This window comes from Epinephelus moara, chromosome 4 (genome assembly GCF_006386435.1).
Source record: "Epinephelus moara isolate mb chromosome 4, YSFRI_EMoa_1.0, whole genome shotgun sequence".
NCBI lineage: Eukaryota > Metazoa > Chordata > Actinopteri > Perciformes > Serranidae > Epinephelus > Epinephelus moara.
The window spans coordinates 8812554-8837219 of NC_065509.1; the positions used below are offsets into that span (position 1 = coordinate 8812554).

The 24666-nt window shown below is 39.6% G+C and overlaps 1 protein-coding gene across 1 annotated transcript in view; it reads right to left on the reverse strand.

Moving 5' to 3' along the window:
- The window catches only part of aff2 (AF4/FMR2 family, member 2), a 225209-nt gene that overhangs the window by 139534 nt on the left and 61009 nt on the right, over positions 1-24666 (reverse strand). The window contains exons 3-4 of the mRNA XM_050043221.1: positions 15893-16550; positions 13495-13928 (exon numbers count right to left, since the gene is read on the reverse strand). Coding sequence (XP_049899178.1) covers positions 13495-13928; positions 15893-16550 — 1092 coding nt within the window. The remainder of the gene's footprint in view (positions 1-13494; positions 13929-15892; positions 16551-24666) is intronic.

A 24666-nucleotide genomic window follows, 5' to 3' on the forward strand; every position in this document is an offset into this window, starting at 1 on the left:
GTACATACATGGCGGCGCAAGATGGCGACCTCTCTAAAGCAAGGCCCTTGCTATATATATATAAAAGCATAATTATAAGGCTACGAAAACCAAACAAATTTTATTTTATAGCGATTATACACTTATATAAACATATTAATGGGTAGAATATTCAGATTCAGATTCAGAGTGACAATAAACCATGCCAAATATTACACACTGGCCCTTTAAGTGATCAAATGGATCGCTATTTACTTCGCAATTTACTGAATTTAATTTACTGTTTCAAAATACAGTGCAGCTGTTTCATTACAGGGGCATTAAAGGGGAGCTATGCCTGTTACGGTCTCCGGACCTTAGTACATTTATTGTCTGTGTTTAATGTGCTGTGCACGTCATTATGGGAATTATTAGGCCAGCACTTGTCAATCATTTATGTGTGTGACTAACTGTCTGCTTTTCTGGAGGGAATCCCCGGCGAACCACGCCTTCAGCCTGCTCTCCTCTGCTGCTGTTCAGTGTTCCCCCGCTTGCTGGTCGGCCAGCCCCCTCGCTGTCGTCATCGGTTCCGGCCAATCACCTCTTCACCGGCCCCTCGTCTGAACCTTTAAAAGCTGCACGGAGTCAACGGCAAGGGCGGCTGTGATTTAATCTGAGCAGTCCGCCTCGCTCCGTTTGTGTGTTTTCAGCTGCTGTAATCTGTTAGTTGTTGTTGTATCTGGGGAATCTGTGGGCTTTAGGATTTAGCTCTTTAGCCTAGCCACATATCCTTGTACACACACCCGTAGATTGTTCGCTGTATAGATCACTAGCTTTATGGGTGTCGGTTGAGTGTTGTTTGTTTTGTTAGGTAAGTGTTAGAGCAGACAGGCAGATATGTTTTAGTTTTGTTATTCTGGGTGGCCTTCCACCACCGTTAGCTAGTTGGGGTGTTTATTTTGTTGGTGACAGGTCAGAGTTTTGTTTTAATTGTTTTATGGTTTGCCGTCACCCGCAGCCCTTCCCTGAGTTTGTTATACATTAAATGTAATTCACCGCCGAGGCTCCTTTCTTGAAGCCCGATTTCCGGGTTGTGTTGCAGAGCCTGCGAGCGTGTTTTCTTTTTGTGTGCCGCTTTTTACAAAAGCGTAGCTTGTATTGTTTATTTATTTTGTGTATGAATAAACGGCAGCTTGCCTTATTCACTTTACTTTCATTGTTTGGTTTTATGTTGCTTCCCTTACCCCTAGACACATACTGGGTTGTAACAATGCCCATTTTCAGAATTTATACGTTATTCCTATTATCTAAGACAGTGGAAAATATGAGTACACGCTAACAATTCTATCCCAAATCTAAAAACTAGAGCGCTAAAACTTGGACTGGTGATGTCATAGGGAATAAAGTCTGGAGCTGTTCCACAGACAGTGACTTGGGAGAGATGTTCTGGATGACACTGAGAGCACCTAGGAGAATGTTCTAGGTAGGTGGGTACATTTTCTGTTTCATTACTGAGATCACTACAATGGAAGAAAGCTCATGAGTATAAAAACAGAACAAACACTCTGTGGATCCACAAAATCAGGCTCCTATTCATTGTCTATGGAGCAGCTCCAGACTTTGTACCCTAAAACACAAGTTGGAGGCCTGCTTCTCTAGTTTCTGGCTATGAGAGAGAGCAGCTCATGTTCACAAGCATTGACTTAACTTTCCTAGGCCATGGAAATAATATTAGAATTCTTAATTTAGGTGGTGTTTCCCTTTAAGTGACCGGGCAAATAACTATGTGTCAAGCAAAAGAGTTTGCTTGTAGTGATGGACCCAGAGAGAAATAACACCCAGCCCTCTGCAGAGTCTTTCAGTTCACTGTTTTGATTTTACAGCCTGTACCTTACTGTTTTGTTTCACTCTCAGTGCTCTCATCAACCTTGTTTCTCCTGGCAGCAGCAGGCAACTGTTTCCCAGCAAACACAGACATTGAATGACTATTCTTTGAACCTCCAATCAAGATGTCCTGTTATGGTTGCAAAATGCAGTGGAAAATACTTGTAGTGGTCACATCTGTCCTGGTCAAATTAATCACTGCAAACAGATGTCACAAATGATTCTTTTTCTTTATTTCTCATCCAGATTATCATCTAATTGGCATTTTTACAAAAATATAGAAAAATAATGAAACATAAGGTTTTGCTATTTATTATTCGCTATTTACTATGTCAGTCTCAGCAGTCTCGCTGTGCAGTTTCTTTAACACAATGATCTCCCTCTTTTTAAATGTCTCAAACCAGCCGATGGAAACTTTGAAACAGTCCTTTCCCAGGCTTGCTGCCAATTCTTCTGCTTTTTCCCTTACCAAGGGCCCACTCAAGGGGGCATTACAGACTGGGCAGCCAGCTCTCACTAAGAAAGTGGCCATATAGGTCAACAGAGCAAGTAGCTTATTATAACCCTTACTTAAGTTAATTATAACTCGGCACCTTCTAATGGCAATAATTATTACGGGAGCAGAGGAGGAAGTGACGTGAGGGTACAAAAAAAAAAAAGAAAATCTGTGTAATGTTGTATAAAGATGAGAGAAGACCTATGGGTTGGGCGGATCGGGTTGTGCATGGGTCAAACAAGCACAGGACTTTCTTCCAGGGGACCAGAGTTAATACCCCTAAGTCCCTACCCCTAATGTTGACCTTTTTTTAATGACAATGTTATTAAGTAAGGTCTGTCATGTGACACATTCGTGATACGTGAAAAATAACTTATTTAAACCAAACCATGATGTTTTTTCCAAACCTAACCACCAAGTCTTATAGCATTACAGCCACCATGTCATAACATAAAGGATGTGTTTAAAACTGCTAGAACAGTTACTATATGTTGTTTTGGGAACAGTTATGTATGTCATTGTAGAAGTTGGTGGAATTTGACCTATCCTGTTGTTTAAGTATGAGAGAGCATTGGACCAGGCATTATCAGGCTACTTAAGAATAAGTTATTGGTTGACTAAGAATTTTCAACTAAGAATTTTCCTAGTCGACCAATAATTGTCATTTAGGGCCTTAAGTTGACTAGTCACCCACATGTTTACAATATCAATTTAATTATTAAATTCTATGTTTTGGGTGGGGCAACACAATGGTTTGACTTCAAGGTCTGATAAAGAGTAGTATAAGTAACATTGTTTTGTTCATTAATATAGGCCTATATTTTATCTACAAGTGCACGTCACACACTGAGTGAGCCGCCTGTTAATGACACTGTCGGCATAGCAGTAATGATTGTGCTAAGTGGCTAATGGGCATGTAACTACTTACATGTTCCAGATGATACGTCATGTTTGTAGTCGACAAATGAGTTTACAAACCACCTTGGGTTCATCCTTCACCTTCTCAAAATGATCCCACACTTTAGATTTCCTGCCGGACATGTAATCAACTAACGTGTGTAATAACCGCAGGTACCAGCCCTGGAAATTAACCTGACTCCTGTCTGACTGCTGAACGTGGCCACTTCCTGTGTCTGCCCATTCAAATTAAATTCCCACATGGTCCAGTCATATAGGTTTTGATTTATTTTGACAAGACACAGCTCCTGATAGAGTTTCATGTTTTGCTTTTTTGTTTTTTTTCAGCAACTAAGCAACCAATGTAATCTTGCCAACTAATAACGGCAGGATTTCAATGTGCAAGCAAACTCAGATACCTAGCTGGAAGCACACAGGTTACTGAGAGGCCAACTATCATGGGTGTAAAGTAGTTACCATAGCTTCATTGTTTTTCAAAATGCTGTCATGTATGAAAAGACCCAAAATGAAAACTGTAAGTGGACTACTTGATCACTGAAGGTAAATTTTCTAAACCGTATTTTTATAGAAATAATTGACTATTTTACACTGGGCTTTCACAGTTCTACACATTGATACTTAAAAGGATCTGAATATTTCTTTCGCCACCGCTTATAATTCTTTTATTAAAATGTCACAGGCGGCTTCAGCTTTACACTATGAATTAAATTCTTGACTGTGTGAACCAATGACATCGGGTACATGCTCCTGCAGGCCCACTAAGCCCCCAAATCACTCCAGCAGAGGATGTGGAAGCTGCAGTAAAAGTGCAGGGATTGACTGCTGTGACCCCTGGTCAACGATCAGCAGGAGCCGCTGCGTGTCAAGCGCTCAGCCCTGCCCCAGCTTGAACCGTGAACCTCAGATCCACTGCCGTTGTGTGGTTAGAAAATTTTTAATAACAGCAGTTTCATCTGACCGGCCTCTGAAAAAATGTCTAATTCAGGAGGTGTGAGGGGGGTTTTACTAAGGAGCAAGATGACAGCACTCTGAGGGGCGATAATACACACTATCAGCCTCTTCTGGTGACAGCAAAGATCAATGCTGATCACTGCAGCTAATCCAGTCAACAGAGCTGTAATGTTAATCCTCAGGGTAAACAGTTCATCTCAAATCATATTCTGTCTGTTATAAACAGCTTCGCTAAATAACTAACTGCTCTGTGGCAGCCGCAATCATAACACCACCATACTCTGTGTGTGTGTGTGTGTGTGTGTGTGTGTGTGTTCTCTCTTAGGAAAAAGCAATCTGTGAAACGTAAAGGGAAATGTAGCAATGTACTTTTGACTTTGTCAGCAATGTTTTAGTTGATGCTGACATGCTATTCGCTTTCTGTCTGCTTGTACATGGTGGTGTAACATGACATAACATCACCACTTTGTTATCTAACACCACACCACTCACATGAACTCATTATCACAGAGCACAGCCTCGTCCGAATGATAACAAACCTGAAGATGATCTAAGCTTTTACAATACTGAACTTTAAAATCCACAGGGACTAGCCCGGTCTGCTGCTCTCTCTCCTCTGTGATCTCTCTTATCACAGGGCAGCTACTTCTGCGATGACACCCCTGCAGCACCTCGCTGATGGGAGACCTCCCCTATGCTATTTGGCTAAAGTATATCTCTCCCCAAGCACCCTCTTCTCTGTCTTACTGTAGCCACTCAAGAGTGGTTTGATTCATTGGACTGTGTTCTTTGTTTCTAGAAGACGATTTTATCATCATTTTATTATCGGCATAAAAGCTAAATCATATCATCTCCCTCTCTCTGCAGAGGCAATTAGTCCGCTCTATGAAAATCAAATAAATTAAAGCGTTAAAAAGCTTTTATTGAGTCACAGAGGAGCTCTGAATTTAGACGACTGATACAGTATCGACACTCAAAGTTTCCACAAGATACTTTCTGCCTATATAAATGTATATGCACTGATATAGTGAAAGATGGCGTCGTGCGTGTATATTCGTGTATGTCTCGGTCGTGAGTCGACAGGCAGCCTGAGGGAAAGAGAGGCCTGATGGGTATTATGCAAATGAAGCCAGCTGTTTGCTGCATTGGCAGACTCCTCATAACTCTCTTCTAGTTCTGCTGGAAGTGAGAAAATATTTTATCCCCGTTTCCCTCGTCGCCGCGTTCTCTCGCCTCTCCTTTATTTCCTCAGAGAAGGTATTTCTACATACCGTAATTTTATACACACCCTTCTCTCCACATTTTACCGTTATTCCCCTGCGCCCGCCTGACTATCCATCTGCACTGTTACAGTAATGAATGTACAAACAGGGAAAGCTTCCTTAAGCATTTGTTGACTTCTACAGTATAAAGTAAATTATTCTGAGGCTCTGAATCCACAGCTCACTGAAAAACAAACAAACAGCTTTCCATGAATAGGTCTCATGTTAATTCAGATATTTTACTACTGCAGACACTGCAACTTAATTTCAGTCAGCTGAAACCTCTCTTCCCTTTTTTCTCCCTCTCCCTCTGATGCTTTCTCATCTCACTGGACAAACATCACCACTCCGCTGTGGTTGCAGACATCGTCGCTGATGTGTGTTACATAGTCAAGCATCTCAACAGATTCATTTTTAATGCTGTTTGTCACATTTTTTATACAATTTCCTTTACATGGTTGTGCCTATAACTGTGTGTGAAAAACATCTTAGAATCAGTATTAAATAATTTTTTGGAGCCACAAACACTGACACTAATATCAAGTTGCCTATCTGTCACAGAGCATCATTAGCATTCATTTAGACTTGTGTTTCTGTCCACTTGACTTTAAGCTCTGTTTTGGTCTCTAACTCCTTTGGGAAACATCTGGCTCTGATAAAACAGAATCAGCTGTGTTGGCCAAGTATGTGTGCATATACAAGGAATTTAACTCCGTTCTTTTGTTGCTTTCAATTCACATACACAAAATAGGCATACAGCTAAAAACGGGCAACAAAGCTGAACACCAACACTTGATTACGATAAACATTTGATTAGTGTTGTCAAAAATATTGACTCATCAATACGCATCAGTTCAGTTTCAATACTGATTTTTGCAGTATTAATACAGTGTTTAAAGATAAAACACTTCATATGACTATTACACACAGATATAAAGGTGTGTGTATATCTATCTATCTATCTGTATGTATGTATGTATGCATGTATAACAGCTGCTGATGTCTGCTGTTTGCTGCTGTGTGGGATATATCTAACATTTTTTGCAAAAAAAAAAAAAAAAAGATGCATGATGTTGCTTCAACAAAGGTTGATGAGAGTTCTGAGACTGAACCACAATATAAAGTTGTGGCTATGGAACCTTAACAATGAGCTGAGAGACACTAAAAGGCTCCATAGAGGGTTGGGTGACATTTTTCTGTGGGTTCATCACTACAAGCGATTACTTTAACATGACACATAGTAATTTAGTGCATCATTAATACAACAATTTTGATTAGTGCAAGCAGCTTTAAGTGCTCTTTGAATAGGTAAGAAGGTTGTAAGCCTCTACATCTGCAAACTCACCACTGTAGCTACACATTACTATTAGGGTTAACCCTAACCCTAACCATGGCAGAAGGATCTTAATGCAACGACTTCACAAGCATTTGTAAATAAATCAGTGCAGCTCATGCTGATTTGCACTGGCTTATCCAACTCAAAGATGTCTGATGTAGCAAATGAATATGCAAATTAGCCTATGACATCATCTGCCACCTTCAAGCACACTTATTGGCGCATTCCCTCAAGCGTCAGTGACACAGATGCCAACATTATGTATGTAACCAACCAGAACTCAAGTCAGTGGCTAAAATCTTGAAAAAAACAAAATCCAAGGCAACTCTTCTCTGGTGCAAAAGTTAAAAGGCCTTTATTAAATGGCTAGTTCATGATGAACATTAAAATCACCAACATGTTTCGGCCATGCTCACTGGCCTTCATCAGGGCATAAAGCTGCAGGGTTCACAGGTGGCCTAAATGAGGCCCTACTCAGAAATGGGTGGAGCCAATCAGCACTCCATTTGCCAGACTGCAGGCATATAAGCAAAACTCCCTTTACACAATGCACTCATAACTAGAAACCTGCATTATAGGGCCAGTAGGCAAACAATGAGAATATAACAGATATAATTAGAAAAAATCACAATAAACCATCAATAGGTCAAATTCTATAAGAAGAACAAAAAATATATATACATAGACTGCATTCAGAAGCAGAAGTAACATATGAAAATTAATGGAATATATACATAAAACACAAAAAATGAGACAACCAAAATAAGAAAAAAAACCCACTAAATATATGCAAACAGATATACGAAGCAGGGAACCTTTAAATGATGATTTTAATGTTCATCATGAACTAGCCATTTAATAAAGGCCTTTTAACTTTTGCACCAGAGAAGAGTTGCCTTGGATTTTGTTTTTTTCAAGATGTACTACACTTCCTGACCAAAGAGCACCTTCCTGGATACCATGATACTGCAACCCACATGAGCACTTCATCTGCTGTTGTCTTCAGTGGCTAAAATGTTCCAGGCAACTTCAGGTGACATTCGCCCCATTTGCACTGTGCTCAATGCATAATTTTGCTAAAGTGTCTAAAAACTGAAAGAGCTTAGCCAGTTACTTTATTAAGACAAAGCATCATCTTTTGAAGTATAAGTAAAAGTACAAAATACACATTTTGAAATAAAAATATATTTTAAAAATAATAATAATAATAATATATATATATATTTATATATATATATATATATATATATATATGTATGTATATATATATATATATATACACACACACATACATATATATATATATTTTGTTATTATTATTATTATTATTATTATATGTATATGTATATACCTTTTAACAACAAATACATGATTAAAAGATCAGAAAAACAATTTTAAACTTGGTTTGTATCACAACCTAAGGTTTCAAACTGCCTTGTAAAAGTGGCCTCATCTTTTCTTTCCAGCTCTCATTGTATAACCTGTTCAGAATATATTGCTGGGTGCTTTCTGAAAGCAGTTTCTGCTGAAACATAAAGAACTCTGACAGACCAGAGGGCACAAAGCTAGATGTAGTAGAGAGTAAGTCCATCTAAATTCAGTTTAACCAGCTTTCTAAGCTGACATCTGCTTTTATAAATGTAAATTCCCACGTTCACTTTTACCAAGCCACTGTGTTATATAAAGGCAGGATCTTTTCATGCAAAAAGGCATAAATGAATGCTTTCTCTGAGAGCAGAATTGATTTGGTTGGTGTTAGCCTCATGGTGATTACTGACTGGAGGTCTTAGTCTACCCTGCTTCTTATTTACCGCTACATTAGTGGTGAGGCGCCGCGTGCACCTCTACACACGCCTGACGGAAACACCACAGCAGGCCTTCAAATCAGTGTGAAATTACATCAGCTGTATACTTTGAACTACATGTAAATGAAACTTGTCACAGTGCTGTTGGAAATGTCACCTGTCACCTCCGTGTTTACCTTCTCGCAGCCTTGCTCACAGGGCCTCACAAATATACTTGTATATCCACTTGACTTGAGGTGTTTACCTGAGTGAGAATACAGTGGAGACAAGTGAATGTCACTAAAAGCACAGTGACAGCTTGACTTTATGTGAAGCAAGTGGGTTTTTTTTTTGTTTTTCTTCTAAAGCATAAATGTTTATGGGGTCTTCTGCTTTTTTCCCTTAGAGGATAAAAGATAAGCATTTTGTTTCCCTATTAGTACATTTTTATATAGGCCTATTGAACTTTAGTAAATTACAATAGTCTTTTAAAAGGTGTTTTTTTCATATTTTGTGAATAACTAGAGACATAACTATAGACTTTTTTTGTTGATAGTTTTGTTAAGGACTTAGATGTTGTATTAGCAATTTCACAAATTATAGAAACGCTTCACCACCCAAATGACCATTTATTAATCGATGATTCACCCCGTGTTACATTGAATGCGTGAAGAAAACTGTTATTCTCATATGCCTCCACAGTGAACGGAGAATCCAAAAAAGGCAAACTTCTTGATGAACTGAAGTCAATGGGGGTCCACAGTCAACAAAAACAAAAACTTTATCAAAACATCTGTTAACAAACTCTCACACAACTCGTGTAGAATAATTCAAGTCTCATGTATCCATCTGTATGCTCATTACTTCCCAAACACATACATTTTTACTAAACTGTAATATTTAAAACAATTCTACATGAACAGCACAGACGCGCTTCTCGTTCATGCCTAAGACTGTTTATGTGGAAGTGATTTAACTAGTAAGGTTTAAGTGAAAATGCATATGTTTGGGAGGTATCGAGCACACAACTGGATATGTGAGACTTGGGTTATACTGGACGGGTCGAGTTAGAGTTTATAAACAGATCTTTTAATAAAGTTTTACTGTTGTTAAACGCAGACCCCTATGATTTCAATTCATCAAGAATGCTGCTTTTTTTGATTCTTCATCGTGAAGGAAAAAGTTTTCTTCACAAATTCAACATTACACTCATAGAGTATGTGATCCTATATTTATATTTTAGTAGTAGTGGTAGTTTAATATATTTAAGGATATTCTGGTGTTTTCTTTTATATTGTATATTCTACAGATGTTCTATCAGCTGTGGCTCAGGAGGTAGAGCAGGTTGTCCACTGATTGTAAGATTGGTTCGATCCGTGGCTCCTCCAGTCCGCATGCTTCCTTGGGCAATATACTGAACCCCACATTGCTCTGGCTGGCTGTGCCTTCAATGTGTGAGTACGTGTGATAGTTTAACTGAGTAGCAGGTGGCACCTTGTATGGCAGCCTCTGCCACCAGTGTATCAATGTGTGTGTGAATGGGACATGTACATAGTGCTTTTATTTTAATTTTATATGGACAGAATATGCTCAGGTTGTTTGTTGTATTCTGATTTGAGTGACTGTAGTTTATTTCATTTGTTGTGTTTATTTTTACACCGATATATATTTTGCTCTTCTAGTGTAGATATATATAATAACTGTGTATTTACCCTTTTATTGCAATGCCTGGAAAACCAGCTGCTGTAACACAAGAATGTTATGTCATGTCATGTATGTATGTATGTATGTATGTATGTATGTAACGTCATTTGTGGGGCTCTTATTAGTAGAATATGATACAAACTGTTGTTTGAGGATTCACTGGTTTAGCATGTGCACTAACTTGACTGAAAATGCTTAGTTCTCACCAAAATGCTGTTGGTTGCTTGTATATATAATGAAACTACGCTAATAATAGCATCAACACCATAATATCTCACACTGGATCAGTCCAAAGTAAAATCATGCAATGCTTCACTTTGAGCTGCTGACAACAACTATGCGTGCGTGTGTGTGTGTGTGTGTGTGTGTGTGTGTGTGTGTGTGTGTGTGTGTCCACAGGTAGATTTAAGCCTACTGTAACTGTTGGGAAAAGATCAATAGTGTTATCTCTCTCTCTCTCTCTCTCTCTCACACACACACACACACACACACACACTTGGGAATAAACGGCTCTAATCAATAATTCTATAGTGCTAACAGAAAGCTTCCGCAGCAGTTTAAAGGCTTATTGTGCACATGGACACACACACACACCCTCAACACACACTCACAAAATCACTGAACACCCAACAACAGAACTGTGAGCCAAACATTGAGTATTTCAAACACATTCATTGCACCTGAACTAATTTGAAAACCGTTAAATGGAAAATCAATCGTGCTGATTCGCTCCACAGGAATTTCTTTTATTACTTCTGCATTCATGTGATGCATTATAGGACTACCACTGTTACTCCTGTTACTATGTTGCCAAACTTTCAGTTGACACATCCACTAATCAAAAGGGTAAAATATGGACATTTTGCCCTCATTTGCTGGCACAAAATTAGCAGCAGGATTCTCAAAGTCTTTTATTTGGTCTCTGGTTGTCTGGTTCAATCCCCTGATTTGCTGCTACTTGCTGTTTAAGCTGCAGAACACATCCAATAACTCATCTAACCAGAACAAATACAGCGATGATAAGGTGCTGTAATCAGTCAGTCATTGTCTTCCTCTATCCCTCCTTACTCTCTCTGCCCCCTCCATTTCTTATCATCAGTCTCCCCTTTTTTTCTTCTCATCTCCCTCTCTTCCTCCCCCTCACTCCTGTATTGAGTTTACGTTTTCCTTCCAATAAATTCTCCCCGGAATAAATATGAGAGGAGTGAAAAACTAAACGGTAAGCAGGCGATAACGGAGCATCCATGGATGTGTGGGTGAAAACAAAGTGAAAGAAACCACTCACGGCCATGAATGTACTTACTCTCTTTCTCACCATCCATAAGAAAGTGTTGAAAGTAAAGTATATTTTAATTCCCTCCCTGTCTCCCTTGCTTTCTCCTTCTCGGTGCCATATGCTCAAAGCTCCATCTCGGGCTCATTTGGAGTGCTACACACACACACACCAGCTCTATCAAAGCACAGGAACAGCTGGCTTGCTCGATATGGATGACTACTCGCCTGTCAACCAGTTTCACACAGCACGCACACACACACACACACACACACACACACACACACACACACACACACACACACACACGTCATCAAGCCTGGTGTTTCTTGCTGTTTTGAAAAGGAAAGTGAGTGAGAGATAGAGAGAGAGAGAGACAGCAGGTCGGTGAGTTAAGTGAGTGAGTCAGAGTGAGACTTGTGGAGGAGTTTGGTATTGTCAAATTCATTTGACATTTCAATTAGCCCAATGAGTGAATATTCACCATGATATCATTTAACAGAATAACACAGACTGGATTTGAAAAAGAAAGTTGCTGTTGCTTTGTCAAAAAACACATGCACTCAAAAAAGAGAAGCACAGACAGCTTGTGTCGCTGTTAAACAACTCTACTAAACACTGAATACATTTTAGATTCTATTTTTGCCAGCGAGGTGTGATTTATACCTTTATATTTATACCCTTAATGTTAGGTGCCTTAAGAAAGAGGGGAGGGGGGGTTATTTTAGTATTCATGTCTCCAGCATAAGTAACACCATATAAAGTCATTTTAAGGGACAGTTTGGATCTTTTAAAGTGTATGAGGTACTTATCCATATTCAGTGTAATACACACAGAGTCTGCACGCTCTCCTGCTGTGGATGGAGTAAGCAACAAAATGTACTTGACCGGGAAAAAAGGTGCATCCAAAAAAATCAATGCTAAGGTTCAGTGTAAGTTTAAGCATTGAACAAGAAAACTATATGTTGGCTGTCGCAATTAAATATTGCAAAATAAAGCATTTATGATGCTTTGAGATTTACATTCACTGAAGTGGTAAATCTCTTTTTCTGAATTTGAGGTATTCCCTGTTGCAACACCATTACAGTAAAATATAACTCAGGGAGGGATCATTCCAAATTTTTACATATTTCACACTATTTGGGTTTTCTTTATTTTTCCTGATGTGTCAAACAACTATAAATTAAGTCATAAGAAAAGTGCTGCTGCACTGCAACAGGGTTGAAACTCTTAAGAGTGTTATACTTCAGACTGCACATCTAATTAAAGATGTCACAGCAGATGCCTCAATTATCTGTCATCAACAAAAACCATGTTGTTACATCAGGGTTTGGATGTGGCCAAAAGAGCAACACACTGACAGTCACTTTGTGAAGAATGAGTATTTAAATAATTACTCTGAATAATATCAAAAGCTAAGACTACATCAAATCAAAGAATATTAGGATTACATATAAGCATCTTCTTCAACCTTTGTGTACATTTCTTGAACAGATATGCAAAATGCAAAATTAATTTTAATGCAAATTGACAATAAACGTGTATCATACTGCATCATACCATATTGTTATTTAGAAAGTTACTAATATGTTTATTCAAGAGTCTTTGTCATTCCTGCTAGTCGCTCTTATCACCGTTATTGTTAATTGAGAAGGATTTGTAAAATATTTGGTCCTCTGTAAACGTTTTGCTTGTGTGTCTTATGGAATAATAACTAACACATGGGCTGTTGTGAAAATTTTAAGAGGTATATCGAAAAATACATTTAAGTAGTCAATAATTACTTTGTAAAAAATTACTAACATTATTTGTGACCCAATTGTAAATAATGGGTGATCTGTTACTGTTGGGATAATTTCAACTGTTCAGTAAACCATTCATTAGTAAACAATATGATATAGTTTAAGTCATAGTGGCTGTTCTCTTACCTCCCCTGCGTGGCTGAGACTCAGTTTTGGCAGTTTATTCTTCGCATTCCCAGAGTTTCCTCCGTAAGCTTGACTGTTGTTGAATCCCTCGGTGGCCACTAGAGGGGGTTTAAGCTGGGGAGAGTCACTAGGCGCCTGGTCCTGGCCATCCATTGGTCGAACATAGGCTGTGGGCTTCTGCTGGACTGCGATCGGCTTCCCTGATAGGCTACCAGGTGGGAAGGTGGGGGTAGTCAGTCCAGATGTGGGAGTGGTTAAACCGGGAGTGGGTGTCGTCAGAACTGATGTGGAAGCCAACGGGGAGGAGGATGTAGAGAGGTGAGAACCTGTCTCATTTTCAAAGGGGGAGGATTTAAAATGTCCACCATTTTCTGTGTTAGTGGAAGACTTAAAATGGCCACCGTCCATGGTGGAAGATCGAAAATTGCCACCATCTGTAAAGGAGAAGGGAAGAGGGAGAAAACCAAAAAGAAAAGTGAAAAATAACCAAACAACACCTGTTATGGTGGAATATTGCTCTGCTCTGTGCTGTCAAAATCTAATGACGGTTGAACGCCAAAAATCCTCTCTCCCAGATGGATGGAGCCAATCACAATCAAAGCAAATTATGTGTTGCTTGGTGGTTTGGAAATCATCTGAAAGATGTGGTTATCATCAGATGCAGATGTTAATTTTCAGAAATCCCGCCCAAAAGGTGATAGAGTCTGTTTTGCACTGAAATTATTCACTGAAATTATTCATCAGCACTCATGGCCCCAGCAAATATAAAGTTTATCCATGAATATCAAAATAAAAGGATTCTTTTTTGAAAGTCAGGTTTTATCAACTACATTCTGAAATATTTCCCACTACCGTTGAAGGAACAGTTAGACATTATGGGAAATGCCCTTGTTCTCTTTCTTGGCGAGAATAGACGAAAAGACAGTTACCACATCTGTGTAAAAGCACTACATACAGTATAAAACTAGGGCCAGCAATTTATAAGCTCATGCCATGTTCAAGTCATAATGATTAGACCCTGGGTCTTCAACAGGGGGTCCTCAGAGCTACTGCAGGGGAGCCGCCAACTCATTGTTTGGTATTGTTTAAGTTCGAATAAAAGCTTTTTTGTCCCCTAAATTAAATTACTTCTAAAAGAAAAACACATTAAAATTAATCCAACAAATTATTAGCAAAGATAAATTGGTCTATTCATAAAAAAAACAAAATAAAACAACATAATTTATACATTAATATTTGGCTAACTGCTATTAACTCTTGTGCAATCATGTGTGCTAGCTAACGCTAAATCATTGTGCGGCACTTATCCCTAATGGTGAGGTAAACTAGTTAGCTAACATTTACAAAAAAATTACATACTATTGAAACATACTGGCCAATTAGCAATTATGGGTGCATTTGAGACAATGACTGAAAACTTCTTCTTCATGCTTTACACAAAATACGTGTTGACATCATTTTTGGCTAGCACACTCTCACTGTGGGGGCACTATCGCGAGCATAAACCTAGCTTATAAGGGGGGAGCTGTTAAAGCAGTTTTAGAAAATGACCCAGATGGCTGCAGCTGATATGTAACTTTCTGTTTAACTACTGTTTGCAAATTCTGATGGCAAAAACAACACTCATTCACAGACATATCAATGCTACACCATCACAGCTCATCTCTGCACACTGTAGTCTGTTTCCATTTGTCCATCAGCGCTACGTCACATTTGTTGTTCTGATTGAATGTAGGTCCATACCATTGCATCCAGAGGCATTTTGGTCTACAATCGATAACAATGCTCCTTGGAAGGGATTTCGTCTGGCGATGTCAGGCTAAAAATCACTGGAAGTAAAATCTGAATAAAATTCAATAATAGGTTACACTAATACAATTAATGAAGTTGACTCAGAAGCTACTCAAAAGGTCGTTTCACAAACGACTCAAAATATGTAACATCACAAAATAAGCTATTTTAGGATATTTAAATAATGTGGGTACAAGACTGGAATGCCTGAACACTCCTCAGTCTGGTCTAAAGGGCGGTTTTCCAACATTGCACTAATGCAGTATGACCTTAGCATAAAGACTGGAAACAGAGGCAAACAGCTAGCCTGGCTCCATCCAAAAAAATCCACCTATCAGTACCACCTTGAGATTTAACTTCATAAGTACTAAAAGTTAGAGGTGCTGGTGGGCAGATTTTTTTAAAACACTGGACAGAGCCAAGCTAGCTGTTTCTCTATGCTTACGTTTTTTATGTTATGCTAAGCTAAGCTAACTGGTTGCTGGCTTTCGCTTAAATATTTAGCAAACAGACATGAGAGTATCAATCTTCTCATCTAACTCTCAGATTAAAGGCAAATATGTGTACTTCGACCTATTCCTTGGATGCCTTTTTGTGTAGGACTTACCTGGGAGAGGAAGGGTTTTGGAGAGGTGGGAAGAGTGTCTTCTCCCAGAAGAAGAGGAAGAGGAGGATGAAGAAGAGGAGGAAGGGCTTGAATCCCCTTTTAGACCAAGTTCATCTTTAAGGGAGCTAAACAGGTCTTCGTGCCTTTGCATTTGCTGTTCCTCTAATAAAGTCATTTTTCCTCTTCCACTCGTAGCTGCTGGGACCTGCCCCTGCCCGTTCTGTCCCGACCCCAGAACGAGGCCTGCTCCCTGGGTACTCTGTGAGTGGCCTGCCCTCGACCAGTCCATGGAGCTTCGAGACTTTTTCAAATTCTGATGTGGGATTGTTGTGGTGCATGATGACGATGTGGTCGAAGCAGGAGGTTGCATCGAAGTTGACGATGAGGAAGATGCATTTCCCATTCTCTTGTCCCCACCTCCCTCTGCTCCTCCTCCTCCTCCTGCACCTGTTCCACCTCTCAGGGCCTCATTGAAAAGCTGGGACTCCATAGCGGGTCTCTCTGTTGTTGAAGTGGTTGGGGTCTGCAGGTTGTTGCTGCCTTTGGGGATTCCCACTAAGTGGCTCTGGTTAGAATGGCTGGTTAACAGGTCTTTCATTTCTTCATAGGAGCCCAGCGTGTTCTGGACGCGGCTTGCCAACGCATCACCTTTATTAGTCTGAAAGGAGAAAAGGCAGAAGAAAAAGACAAGAGGGAGGGAGAGAGAGAAGAGTATTAATTAGATCTTCCATTTTTCCATTTCTTTCAGCTTGATGAAAAGCCCTCTTTATTCATCCGGAGAGCAACAGTGAGAGACGGATAGGGTGACCACTGACCAGACATCAGGACGAGATGATTAATTAAACACATGCCATCCTTAAGAGGGTCCAGTCCAGGCTGGAGCAGTAAAATTAATGGGGCAGGAATCATTATAAGCCTGACCCCAGATTCTCAAGCAATCACGGCTTGGAGGACGGTGCGCGCCGCACTGATATATGACGGTATAGCACCTTCAGCTGCTACGTGCTAATGCAGAGATGTTCCTCAGAATAGCTCAAGAGTACCTTTTGTGTCAGTCATTGACAGCTTCTTTAATGATGAAATTACACGGTTTGATCATTTGGCGTTTCTGAAAGGACAAGGGCAATCAGCGGGGGTTTTCAGCAAATCTATATTTGGAGTCAGAAAGCCATGGAAGGGGGGGGGGGGTGAAAACCAGTAGATTCTATCCCGTCCTCTGACATTTCTTTTCTACCTGAGTGACAATTGTGAAGCAAAAATTAATCATGAGCCAAGTCTGAATTATGCAAGATCTACAGCCTGTAATTTAATCATGACATTTCATTAGACAAATGATGAACACAGGAAACACTGAACAAGATCAATGTGAAACGTGGCATTGTAATTTTATTGTACATAACTTCTGCAGTTTGATCAATAGATCCAGCCATGAAGGCAAAGGTATCTGACAGCCTCCGCTAATCGACCCTGCAGTAACATGAAGTGACAGCGTCAAATAAAGCTACAACAGCTTTAAAGGTTGAAACGTATGAGAAGGAGTGAATGAGACCCTTTATCTAATTTTCAAGACAGGGTGAAATTGCCTGTATTTGGAGAGGTTAATGAATTCATGAATAATGAATGTATGTTCATAGGAAGTAGGAGCTTAACTAATCTTAGGTAATATTTCTGCAAAGAGCATCAAGTTACATGTAATAATAATGAATAATCCCCACACTGATTGTAGCGGAACTTAACACCAATCATGCAGATCTGTGTGAGGCTGTCAGGGTTGATTTGCAACCCACATCTATTTTCACAGTGGTCAGAAGAATAAAACCACACATCTTGTACATCACTTGCAGCTTCAAGGAAATAATGTATCAGATAATGAACATGGTCTGTGTTTTTCTTATGCAAACAGCTCCAGTCAATATCCAAATAATACTGTTATAACAGGCAATGATCCATGGAGAGGTCTTATTGCTGAGGAGGGAAGTCTCAGTGTGTGGGTTTGTATGTGTGTGTTAGACACTTCACTGCCTAAAAAATGAGTGTAGCCCCACCCTTGTATTTGCTCTACTGGAGGGTAATGTAAACATAATTTGATAATAATTGCTATATTTTGATGCCTTTTTTTCATTATCAAATTGATTTGATGGTAATCCATCAACCAGCTGAACAGTGGCACCCCAAGGGGGAGCCAGCGGGTGGGGTGGAGGGCGACAAAATTAGCTCTTAGTGTCTCCAGACAATGCACCAACCAGGTAATAGGAGCTCACAGTGGTGACTCTGGTGCTGGCTGGATTTTCAAAAAAAAAGCCCCCAGATGGTAACAGGAGTTGACCTAGGCACGTCTGGACTATGGTGGATTTCAAAAATAAAAGCTCCCAGATGGTGACAAGACCTTACCCAGGAGCCTTGATCAAGGCTGGATTTTCAAAATAAAAGCCCCCAGATAGTAACAGAAGTGTACCAGGGGCCCTGAGCAGAGCTGGATTTTCAAAATAAAAGCCTCCAGATGGTAACAGGGGTTCACTGCAGGGCGCTGGACATCTATGTGACTGAAAGCGAGATTCATCTCTTCCAACGTGTCTTTCTTCGCCTCACTGTATCCTTCAGTTTTACACTCTAATAAAGCAGCAAAACCATGAAAATACCAAAAAAAATCAAACAGGGCAAAGAATCAAGCCTTATTTACAAAAGATTCATACAAGAAAGGAGAGAATTGCTTTCAAATAATCTTAACAGATGTAATTTCTGTGTGTGTATACACACACACACACACGCACAAACACTACACACCGTGGCAAGCCAAAGTTAGCTGTGAATAAATTAGCTCATCTCTTCTCCATCTCGGGCTCATGAATAAAAGATCTGGTGGCTGAAGAGGAACAGAAAACACATTTACAGAGAGGCAAAATGGAAAACAGAAGAGAAGGAGAGGATGAATACCTATGTGTGTGTATGTGTGTGTGAGTGTGTGTGAATAGATCATCCCAAATAGCTGCTAACAGCATAACGCTCTTTAACAGGATTAGAAGAGGGATTAGCTAATAGCTGACAGAGAGAATGAATACTGGTGAGAGAGAGAGAGACAGAGAGAGAGAGAGACAGAGAGAGAGAGAGAGAGAACTAGAGTGACGGACACACGATAGATATACAGGTACAGAGAGAGACTGATGGTAGAAAAAAAAAATGAACAAGAGAGAGACCGGGAATGATAAAAGTTCTATAAATCCTGTGTGATAATGAAAAAGGGCTGATATAGATCTCTAAAGGAGCAGTTCAGTAAGTTCAGTCAGCACTTAGACACAGAGAAAGTACAGTGAGGTCGAAGAGGCCTTGGTAAATCCACTGAATTGTATCAAGTAAAGCAACACACTCAGAAAAAAGATGAAATTGTAAGTGCAGCAAATAAATCAGTAGAAGAAAGTAGCAAGGTGTGCCAAAGCCGTTTTTCAAGTTTAGCAGCAGTGAGAGATAAACTGGGGGAGTATATGGAGGAAAAAGATTAGTTGGAATATGAAACACGTAAACATGTTGTCCCCTGTGAATGATGCAGTCACCCCTTTAGGCCAGTCACTTATAAGATGTATCATTGCATACTTTAGTCTGGTCTTAGTCAAATTCTTCAGCTTTTTTTTAAATTGATTTTGGCATTTTTGGAAGTACTGAGCGTGCATTTACTGTCAGTGATCTTGGATTACATTGCATCTTTACTAACTTATAATAAACTCTATGTTAAAAGTGCTACCATCAATATTCTAAGCATAAAAATGGCTCCAAATACTATTTGTAATATGAGGGTGTTAAAGTATTTTTCAGTTCCTTATTTTGGTTTTATGGCCTTCCTGTTTTGGTTAAGTCTAGCAGGTCTCATGTAAATTCCAGATGCAGGCAGCTGTTTTCTGTGAAAAAGCTGTCATAAACCAACTGTAGGCTACCCAGCAAACATTCCCAGCTGGCCACCAACATTGTTAGATGTTGATATTTGGTTGAATTTAGTTTGTGACCAGTTCAATATCAGGACAACGTCTAATGCCAACGTCAATATGACATTTGACCATCACATTTTGTTGGTTTTAAGTTGTGTTGTTAAGTAACCAAAATCCAAAGGCTTGCCAATGTCATCTTGACGTAGAATGACATTTAGCTCTAAGGTACGGAGAAGAAAACGTCTGCGAAATGTCATGAGGGTAATGTCCACACAACATGAAATTCTGACATTCTTAGACATTTAAAATATCATCAACCTGCTTGTCATTCCAATAAAAATTTAAGTCTGGCCACCATAAGAGTAAACATTGGCTTATATTCATCACGTGGCCAGAAGCACCACTCCAAATAAATGTTAATAGTGCTTCATAGTGCTGCTGGATGTGTACATAGGCCAGTGTGCTAATGTGTTGACCGTATCAGTTTTATAAGGTAATATAGCAATGTTTCACCAGGTTGAGTGTCTATATGTAGCAATATGAAATGAGGTTTTAGTATAAGATAAGTTTTAGATTATCCTTGAACAACAATATTATTTTTACCTACCAAAATATGTGTAGCATCAAAAAATGTGAAGTACTTAAGGTCAGCATTTTAAAGAAAGCTTGGTCAGATTTTCAGGCTTGTTCAGTTAAGCCTATTTAAGCCAAAACTATTATTTAGATTCCACCTTGAAGCATTCCGCAGCCATATTTTGTTTAAAAAAAAAAAGAAAAAAAAAAAAAAAAAAAAGTGGGGTTTAAAACTAGGGATGCACTGATAGTGAAATTCTGGGCTGATACCAATGGCAATATTTAAAACAACAATTTGGCCAATAACCAATACTGATGGGGGTTTTGTTGTGATTTTGTTATTTTTCTCCTTTTGTGCCAGTGAAACAAAGAAATATTCATAATAAAAAATAGCTTAGCAGTTTTAAGGTCATTTTGTTCTTCATTACACTGCATTTGAACAAGCACAAAGTCAATCATACAAATTTAGTAAACAACCTCTAATAAAACCTTCTTTCACATGAAAGACCTCTAAAAAAAAAAAACCTGCTTCAAAAGCCTTTTTACAATATGTAATATATCTTAATTCCCTCTCTAATATCTATTTTATATTACTGTGAAAACATCAACAGATTTCTCCTTTAAACAGCTGAATTTATTCATGTTTCTTGCCAAAAACCACATTTTACAAGATTACATTTGAACACATCATAGTAACTTTGTAATTTACCCCCACCCAATCCTCATTCTTACTGAGCGCACCATAATGTGACTCAACATAAGATCTCTCTTTGTCCCAAATCAATGTCCTATTGTTCCCGGAAGGATGGGACGTCATTAGTCTGGAGCTCTGCTTTCCAGCGCAAAATTTAAGCGACACAACAGAAAAACATAGACCACTGCCATAGATGAATGTCATCTTATTTGCCAATTTGGCAATGGCAGTCAACAAGGTGAATTTTGCCTGATACTCACTTGTTCTGGCGCTTTTGATCTTATCACACTGACAGAGCAGAGATTTGAAAATTTTAAGAATTTACAGATTATATATTAAAGGTTTTGATTTAGGAGCAGATTTTAAAACATTTTGGGGGGAAAAACTGATGAAGCACACACTGTATTAGCTCTTCAAGTACTTGTAAAATGCTAAAATAAATGGAAAACAAGGGAACAAAAAATCTTCTCATTTTGGCTCCAATCACTGTAGTAATTTAAACCCCTTAAAACAGACACTAAAATGCATCATTCACTCAAGAGTAAACCAAATAGCAGCAGTCTGTCTGAAATATCTCAGTTTACACAGCCCATTCATCCTTGCTCTCCCCTCACACACACACACACACACACACACACACACACACATCTTGACCTGACCTCAGCACCATTAATTAGTTGGAAACAATTAGTTGGAGTATGGAGGCACCTAGGATTAGATTCATTATGAGAACAACCTCTCATGTGCTGCCGAACCTCGAGCAGCGTCTCAGCGCGAAGCTGCCGTGTCCTCTGCGTTCAGACACCAGCAGCAGTTAAACACATTCTGTCAAGATTCAAAGCCAGTCTGTCCCAAGGTCGATACACTTGGCGGCATAACCAAGTGTTGAAGTGCCTGGCGGTAGCAAATGAGAGTTAACAAACCAAAATCAATTTTAAACACCGGGGCAGGAGAGTGGCCATGGACTTCATGCATGGCTGGTTCCCTTTCAGCTAAAGAAGAAACAAAGTGATGGCGTCTCAAGTACCTTAGAGCAGAACAGAGCACAACCTTATGCTCGAGGATATTACACTATTGGCCTCAGGGGGAGAGCAATAGCTTGTGATGATCCACAGGCTGTCATCAGCTTTATCATCCACAAAAACAGCATTAAAGTGCATTATGTTACAAAATAAATGTTTGGATAATTGCTGGTAAGCAATAACAATTCCTTTCAATTGATAGCTTGCACAAGGCAAAATTGTTTCATGTGAACCTAAATCACAAAGCGAGGCTGCTTTAGAGGAGAGTGGCCCGTCCTCGCTGATTAAGATGTCGTAAATTTACTCCATTTCCCCAAATGAAATTCTGGTGTCAGGTATGTCCATTTTCCTCCCGTGGAGATCAATCAAAACCTAACAGCGAAATATAAAACTGTCTCCTAAACAGCAACGGGAGAGCACTCTGAGTGGAGAAAGCAGCACTCTGTGTAGCGATCACAGCTCAGCCAGGTTGTAAAGACGAATGTGTGCTGTGTGTGATGTTATCATACAGGATCGCTTTGTCCGTAACTCCAAACTGATAGACAGTCACTGTTTGCTTGACTTTTGAAAATAATTATTTTTCGGATTCAAAGTTTTGAAATAGTCTTCTTGGAAATATTATTATTAGCTTTCTTTATAAGTTTGATGAGAAGACAATTATGTTGTTATGTGCAGAGCTGAAAGGCACATAAACTATCTTAAGCCCCATTCAGACGGGATTAACATTTCAGAGGAAGGTGAGGATTGAAATATTTACCATGCTCCTCTGTAATTTAACTCATTGTTCCAGACAGCATTTCAAACATAATACAATTACAGGATCTATACTGTAATGGACATTCAGCAGGACAAAGCCAGAAGCCTCAAAGAGACGTGAGGCAAGACACCGACATGAATTTTGAGTCAAAAGTTGTCCTCCTTCTCAGAGTCATGACTCAGTCAAAACACACAGAGGTGAAACCAGTAATGATATCATCTGGTGTGACTAAAGGTGCTCACAGACTTGGGTGTACTATAAGCGGAGCGGACTCCGCGAGGAATGTCTGCAGTCATTTGGGCTTCCGTAGTCGAGCGCACTTCGGCGTTGTAGTTTCCTCAAAAAATGTCCGTGAAAAATCCCCGCGATGTGAAAAATGTATGCCGAGCAGTCTTCTGTGTGACACTGAGAGTCCGCACGGTCATAAAATCTGAGCTTTGCGCGCACAGGGCTTGCGGACGTCCGCTTTTAGTCTGGGCAGACCTCCCCGGAGTCCGCTCCGCGTATGTTCTGCCCGAGTATGTTTGGGCCTTAACACTACCTGAGGATATCATTATCTAAGATGTTCATCACAAATGAACTTCAATAAATTTGCTTAGAAATCTTAAAAATCTCCTTAAAACTGCAGAACTTGGCAGAGAATCACTGTGTTTTTGAGTTCTATTTCATATCAGGTCAACATGCCACCGTATGGCTCACCCTCGGAGAGAGTGACCCATACGGTGGCGTGTTGACCTTCATTCATAGAACCACAGTTACCTTCTGTAACCATCCGTTTTCTTCAGTAACCGAGTAATTAAATGATAGCTGTCTGTATATCCATGGGTACACTGCGAAGTGTAACTTTTTATAGCTTATTTGGCACACCTTTAATGGAGCCAAATGTTAAAAAAAAAAAGGCTCTTAAGGGAATACCAGTACCTTCCTGTAACCCATCTGACAAGCTTTTATGGGGTCTACCTCTCCTGGTGGCTTTAAATTTTCTGTTGACATATTGGTTCCCAATTATGTCAATGTGTTGGTGTTAGGGTTGTCACGATACTAAAATTTCAAACTCGATATCGATACCCAGGAAAATATTCAATACGAAAATATTCAATACTCGATACCATTTTCAATACAGCAGCAAAAAATTAAGAGGCATGTAATTTTTTAAAATAAAGATCAGAACAGTAACATCAATGATATTTTCGTTGCTGATCAAATAGAGTTGGTAGTTTAGGCTCAGGATGCTCCTGTTTCTACCTCACTATGTGATCAGAGAACCAGGGGTTACGGGAGAAACCAAACGTTTTTTCAGCTTCAATCTGTGACTTTACAGTTAACATAACTTTTCAGACACACTAACATTGTCTATTAATGTTACAGACGGGCATGACTGATAAAGTTTTCTGCTTAGCTCCCACATTAACGTTAGAAGTTATATTTTAGTTTGATGCTGGCGACACCGGCTGCTCAGCTGCTAGTGAGGGGAGGGGCTGTACCTGCCGTCTGCAGCGTGCAGTGTTTACTTCACTAAATATTTCCAAAGAGCGCTTTTTCCTTTATCATTTTTGACCAAAACTGACTGCTCTGATCCTCCTGCAGCCGCGCTGGCCATATTACAGCAACAGAAATGTGTGCATGCATACATAGCGACGACAACAAGCCGGGTTGCAGTGAGGTCTCTGTGCCTGCCAGACGCTGCCTGCACAGCGTGTGTCCGTCGGACCCGTCGTGCGCACCCGACAGGCGCTGAGGTGGCGTGCACTGTTAGTATCGATACTTTTGTAAATTAGTATTGTATCCGGATACAGCGTTTGAGTATCGAT